The 7008-nt window shown below is 44.9% G+C and overlaps 2 protein-coding genes across 2 annotated transcripts in view; both read right to left on the bottom strand.

The window, feature by feature from the left end:
- Positions 1-1940, bottom strand: part of LOC106809844 (EH domain-containing protein 3-like) — an 11858-nt gene extending 9918 nt beyond the window's left edge. Inside the window, 1 exon segment of the mRNA XM_014813072.1 lies at positions 967-1940. Within this exon segment, the coding sequence (XP_014668558.1) occupies positions 967-1869 (903 nt within the window). The 5' untranslated portion in view covers positions 1870-1940.
- A 718-nt stretch (positions 1941-2658) lies between these two features.
- On the bottom strand, positions 2659-3456 carry LOC106809843 (EH domain-containing protein 2-like). Its single transcript, XM_014813071.1, has one exon. The coding sequence runs from the start codon at positions 3402-3404 to the stop codon at positions 3168-3170; it is 237 nt and encodes a 78-aa protein (XP_014668557.1). The 5' UTR covers positions 3405-3456; the 3' UTR covers positions 2659-3167.
- Between the last annotated feature and the right edge of the window lie 3552 nt (positions 3457-7008).

Genomic DNA, 7008 nt, shown 5'->3' on the forward strand with positions numbered 1-7008 from the left:
ATGTACCCAGACCCCTTGCAATCCTAGTGACTGACGAGCGGTGGAGCTAAGCTGAACGTTGGCAGGCTTCATAGTTCGTTGGCGAGGCGGGTGGTTGCGACCATAGTTATCACACTGGCGGGGTTGTGACTTGGATCTATGACGGTCGAAGTTGCGACTATTGCCAATGGCATCGACGTTCGTAGACGGGCAACTTTACCTAACGTCTGCAGCATGGCGCATATATATACAAGTATTTCTTCTTGCTGATAGATCTGTGTACATTTCTTAAAGTAGGCTGCCAGACGTGCTGTACGGCCACACGCACTGAATGCACAGAGGCGTGAATTCACGCAGGGAGTGAATGCACAGATAAACGGTGGTATTCAGCACACATACTTCTTCAGTTATGACCGCTATGCTGCTAACTAACGCGTAAATGCGTGTCAACCTGTCCAGTGCCTAGCGCACATAATATATAACCTATTGCATATATATAACCAAGCAACAGCACCCTTTGCAGGCGACTCGAATTAATTCATAAATAATGCAAGAGCAAAGGTAGATTACTGTGTAATTAGGATACCATGGAAAAGGATAAACACGGACAAAAACACTCACATGACACGGGCACACTATTGGAAATCGTGGGCAAGTGCCAAACAGAGCTACGTACTCTAAGTACTCTCAACCAATATAGACATGGCAACAAACTCAATTTATGGAATTATGCGAAAAGACGTACAATTAACATAATCTGGTGGCAGCCTAAAAGAAAAATCACGAGTATAGGTTGAAGAGCCACATGAAGGGTTAATGTGTGATTCCAGGTTGGAGCAACATACAGAGGCGGGGTAACAATGTGCACAGCAAGAATGTGTAATCTACAGTTCTTCGCGAAAACTTTACCTAGCAAGTGCTACATTGTTTTTTAAACCGCTAAAATGTAACTACTAACGAGCTGTAGAAGAAATCATTGTTCATTACCTTGGCTAATCTTGACCGTTTGATGAGGTCATTTAGTTTTCGCAGTGCCGCATTTCTTGGAAGAGCCTGAAGATCGCTGAATAGGTCCTGATGCTCCATTTCAAATAGTCTTCGGTTTTCATCATAATGCAAAGGCTGGTCCCAGAAGGACCCAATATATACTCGCGCCACCTCAGGTGTGTTGAGAACTTTTCCTAGTGACCACATGAGAGCTCCGTATACCCGCATTAACTGTTGATGATCGATCATGTCTGCTTTATTTAAAACTATTCTGATCTTTTCGTCGTGGCCTTTTAGTGCCTCGATACTACGGCGAAACTCATCCGAAATGTCTAGCTTGTGTGCATCAAATAGCAAGATAATTCTGTCTACTCTTTCTGCAAACCATTCTAACACCCCTGTAAAGTCGTAACCTCTGTCGATGCGTTGCTTTTCCCCCGATAGTATACCAGGCGTGTCGATGATTGATATTGATTTCAGTACTGGATTTTCCATTGTGGAGCACTGGAACCTGTTGAGAAATGAGTTTCCAAATTTTGATAGACCTCGAAAATGTTTTTTTACATCCACGACCAGTGCATTTCCAGGAATGATCACCTCTTCTTCACCATGCATGATCGCGATGAAACGATCCGTGGTTGGTTCTGGGCCGATACGCATTCCAGGAAAATCACTTTCCATCAGATATTTAATGAATGTTGTTTTTCCGGTCGAATACTGTCCAACCAAGAGCACCATTGGCTTAGCACCGAAATCAGCATTCTCTAGTGGCGGGGAATGAAAATCGTGAAATTTGTAGTGTTCCTCGAGAGGAAGGATTTTCTTCATATAACATGCTTTGAGGCCTGCCAGCACATTATCGTAGACCTCCGGCTCCTTCTTTCCTCTTCCAAAAAATGGCATGATGCCCTTTAAAGCGATGTACACGAAATATATAGAATATTATACATCTACAAAAATTACACAAGATCGGCCTGCGGTGACTTGTCTTTTCTGTGCAACGTGGTTCGATAGTAGCGCCATCTATGGTTATATCCGTCTATATTTACACGTACTGTAGTATGTATAATGTTTTCCATCGTCTCTTGACCATATATATTTGTGGTATATAGGCTGGTTCTAATGCATATATACCCCATAAGGAATAATCTTTATAGTTTGCAATCTAAGTGAATATGACGATAAGCTCAATAGTTTATAAACATGCTATGCAAAACTTGTTCACTGTTGTGTGTCACTGTGTTCGTGCTGTGTGCGCGCATTGATAACCAAGCGCTTGGTTCGAGCCACTGTTCAACCGATGATCGAGTATAATCGCTGATCGTGACATCACTAGTGATACTGTATATATAGATTATACACTTAGTGACAAATAGATTAAGTATTAACTCCAGTATTATATATTAAACATATATAATAAATGTGGTACACAAGCTGCCAAAAACTGCATTACATACACCCAACCCACAATCCGAAAACGCCCACCCCTAACTCATATACGCAAAATCACCACACTGCATCAGTAGTACATGAATAGAGGAAGTGAAAAAGCATCATCTTAAATACAGCACAACATAAAGACACATAGTAGTAGCAGCTGCATAAAATGCCACAGTATTATCACTATGTACACAGCAACACAAAGTCGATGCATTGCCGAAGTTAGCACGCAAGCACCGTACACACTAAAAATTGATGACTCATCATTGCATTTCATCCGCAAACTCGCGACAGAGCAGTCTCACCGAAAAACAACGATGCATTACTGCACTCTGCCTGTAACAAAATCACGACAAGAGTATCATCTGTTTAAAAAAAAAACCGAGGCATTACGGTGATTCGTGCGCACGCTCGTGGCTAACGCTACGCGACAACGTAGTAACCGATTTTCCGAACTCGCCACTGATAAAATAGAACATGTTCTAATCTCTCATCTAGTTGCTATCGGCTTGTTGAGTGCTCAAACTTGACGTTTACACTGCCGACTTTCGGTTGATTAACTAAAAAGCTGATGGACTCGTCAACTTTTCAACAGAAACATGACAGTGCAAACCCAGCTTACCGCTACGAGACGACAACGATGATGGCGACGGCGTAATTACCGGCTTTCCGCAATTTGAAAAGAGGCATTACTGCAATTCGTGCGCAAATTAACGTTTTTAACGTTACACTCGCGACTAACGCTACGACACGACGGCGATTCAAACACGCAATTCGTGCGTAAACTCATTACACCCGCGACTAATGCGTAACGAGACGACGTTGACGACGTAATTAATTACCGGCTTTCCGAACTCGTTCACGTCGTTGTCCTCGTTCGGCACGATCGCCATCAGCTGCGCGATGTCGACGGCGAGCATTCGATCGACGGCCTCCAGCAGCCGGGGCTTCAGCGCGTGAAACTTCGTGAAGTCCTGATCCTTGAGCTGCTCCTGCATGCGATGCAGGTCCGGGAAGTCTCCCGGCGAGATCTGATGCTCCCTCTGCACCTGTGGACGAGAGCGTCGGAGGAGGTGAGCAAGAGTATATATATCGCAGCCGGTGCGAGACGAAAGCGATCGCCGTGGCAAACTATACGTTACTTGTTACATACCCGAGGTTCCTCGTGGCAGTACAGAGACTCCCCGACTTACGAACATTCGAGTTACGAACTTTCGATGATACGAACAATTTGCCCTGAAGTCTATTAGTGTATAATGTCTATATTGGTGAATAAAAAAACACAATCGCCCCCTTGATTTGGACTTTCGCCAACTCCTGTGTTCACGTATATGTTTACACTATGTACACTTCTAGGTTACTCAATGTTCACACGTACATATACTACACTACTGTACAATACTGTATACGAACGTACATATGTTCGACTTATGAACGACCGCTCGGAACCGAACCTGTTCGTTAGTCGGGAGTCTTTGTACCTCATTTCTAAGCAAGTTGCGCAAAGATTCTCGTAATTAGCCAGGTGTATTAGGTTAGGAAAAACAAGAATTCTCGTATTTAGCCAGGTGAATGAGGTAAAGAAAAAACGAAGATTCTCATATTTAGCCAGGTGAACGAGGTAAAGAATAACGAGAATTCTTGTAATTAGCCAGGTAAGCGAGGTTAGAAAAAACGAGAATTCTCGTACTTAGCAGTAAACGTGTTAATTGAACACCCAATGTGGGAAGAAAACGTGCTCTGTTCTATGGCACGGAGGCTTTACGAAGAGCTTGTTCGCTTCGATGACCGGTATTGACTGTTGAGACGTGCATTGTGATGCACTTCGACACTCGTTAAACGTTACAAATAGTTAACACTTAACACAACTGTCTATACCACAATGTACAATGAAAACGTGGATGAGAGTGGAAGGAGGGACAGGGGGAAGGAGGGAGAGAAAGGAAGAGAAAGTGGGAAATACACGTAACCTACGTACACGTATTCCGACTTACCTAAGGCCTAATGATGTGCTCCGAATAGCTTCGAAAGGATGAGTGCTGGTTTACTTCTTGTCCTATCCTGAGGTCCTAGTGAACCAGTCTGGTGACTGACTGACTTTACCATGAGATTTTGGCTGCTTATATAGGAGCCTGGGATGACGTAGGAACCTGGCAGTACCTCCCTGTCCCGTGCCTCGGGTGCCTCGCCGTTGCCCCCCTTGCTCAACACGTGCAAAGGTGATGCAACCCCCCTTGGTCCAGTGTATGTCCGTGTATGTCCGAGCGCCACACCCCCCTGTCTGCCACGTGTTCCTCCGGTGCCGCTCTCTCTCCCTGCGCGTGTACGTGATGCCGCAACTCCCCTGCTCTCCCACATCTGGTAGCCATAGGACCCCCTTCCCCCTCGCTTGTTTGTCGCTGGGGAAAACTTTCTACCTCTGTTGCGGTGGCTGGTCTCTGGTTGCATGACATAATCGCCCCTGAAATCTCCACAACTCTTCACACTACATAGACTATATGCGCGTCAGATTTGTGGCTCTATTCCTTTATGTAAATCTGTTTAAGCTATTTTTATAGCACCGAGAAGTATAACATATCACATGTTGATATCTTTTAGGAGTTTTAATACTGACAAATACACCTGTACATACACCTCTCTATAGCACCTGTTGTATATAGATGATAAATATAGAATCATCACACTAGCAGGGGCAGTAACTCTTAACGAACGCAGGGGGAATAACTCGGCTGAGCGGAAATCGTGACTCAACCGGAGCATTAACATATGCGATCATGATGCACCTTACGGACCTTACGTTGTACATTCGGTTCTACTGCACTCTCGATCGATTTATTTAAACCAATTCGTGTTGAATTTCATGGAATAATTTCGGATGCAAGAGATACGTAGGGCATTGCACACACTAAAAAAAAATACACACCGCCCAGTCATACACCGCACACCGGCCTCACACACACCGCTACCGTGCAGTCCCACACCGGGTACCGCCTACTTCACACCGCCCCACCGTGTGCCTGTCCTCCCCCTCACAAAGAGAGGAATACACGAGAGCCACGTTTCTTCCGCGCAAGCTCTCTTATACCCCCCTTCGTAAACTGAGCCGTGAAACTCTTACCAAATATGTCTCCTCCCAATCACTGCCGACTACAGGGACGGTAGAGGGTTGGAATCATGGGCGATGGTCAGTTTCTAGAGTGGGAACGAGGGGACAGCCAATGGCGAGAAATGAGTGGGACTGTGTTTACGCCTTTCCCCCCTCTCGGCCACGTGGGTGCCCAACGTAGGTGGCATAGGTTTGACGTAGGTAATGATGTTGGATGTCCGATAGATTTACAACCAGGGCGGCCATCAGTCTTCGGGAAATATCCTCATTTCGGCCAATGTGCATATGTTCAGGGTGGAACAGCTGTTTAGCATCTGAGTTGAAACCAAGTTCTGCTTAAAATGTTGTTTGTTCTTTGCCGACGGTCGCCCAAACTAATGTAGTGATACGGCCACGGTGTATCTCCAAATGTAATTATTCATTGCAAATTGACACATACTATGCGGACAGTGGTGCCGCCACCATGTGTATCTAGTTTGTAGCCGAGCTAATGTTGTTTACTGTGGAAAAATTTTAACATATTGGTGTGTGTCCATTAGATAAATCCGTCTTCACTGCCGGTGGTGTGGTATATGATTACGCGGGTCGTCGCTGGCAATAGTGTAAAATGAGCTTGTGTGTGCTGGTGCTAAATGCGGTCGCAGAATGACATTAGCGTTGCTACATTAATATTCCGCATAGATTGGATCAAGAGCTAATAATACCTAGATTGTACAACGTGAAAACGGGAAAATAGTGCTATTTCACGACAACATTATTCTACTTTGCCTGCAAGTCTAGAATAATTTCATGGTATTGCATTAGCAGAATTTATTGCTCTCTAAAACAAGACCAACCCTTGTCAATACGATACTCCAAGGTTGAGATATTGGCCCCTAAACCACATGCGTCTAAACAGAGGAATTGCTCCGACCTGTGATTGGAGGATAAGAATAGGCTCACGTGTCAACTCGGTTCGTGAACCGAGCTGATCGGTGAGCTCGGTTCGCCGGCTCGTGTACTAACTCTCTCATCTCGCGAACGATTTGAGTTACATTTCTAAAATTCTAGATGCATATAAACACATGTCTTCGCTATGATTTCTGTGAATTTTGAGTTTATTGAAGCACGAATAGTTTAATTAATTACCAGAAATATACGTACGCGCGGTATCATCCCGCGTCAGGTGCACTTCACACCTGGTTACCACGCCAGCCGGCGTCGTGTGAAATACTGGTTGAACAACTGACTTGTAGCCAGTTATATTACTGGATATGCTAATTGATTGTAAACGAGATCTTGTCTTGGTAAACAGATTTGTGTTCGGTGACTAATCGCGGCGCGTGCCGTGTGCCGGTGTGTGCGTGTGCGCGCTTGTGTGTGTGTGTGTGTGTGTGTGTGTGTGTGTGTGTGTGTGTGTGTCGTCGCGCGTCGTGTGTGTGTGTGTGTGTGTGTGTGTGTGTTGTTGTTGTTGTTGTGTGTGTGTGTGTGTGTGTGTGTGTGTGTGTGTTGTTGTT

This window comes from Priapulus caudatus, unplaced genomic scaffold, assembly GCF_000485595.1.
Source record: "Priapulus caudatus unplaced genomic scaffold, Priapulus_caudatus-5.0.1 Scaffold390, whole genome shotgun sequence".
In the NCBI taxonomy this organism is placed as follows: Eukaryota; Metazoa; Priapulida; class Priapulimorpha; order Priapulimorphida; family Priapulidae; genus Priapulus; species Priapulus caudatus.

What these genes read in the sequence shown, in the direction of transcription:
- LOC106809843 (XM_014813071.1), bottom strand. Translation starts at nt 3,404, where the DNA reads ATGCAGGAGCAGCTCAAGGATCAGGACTTCACGAAGTTTCACGCGCTG.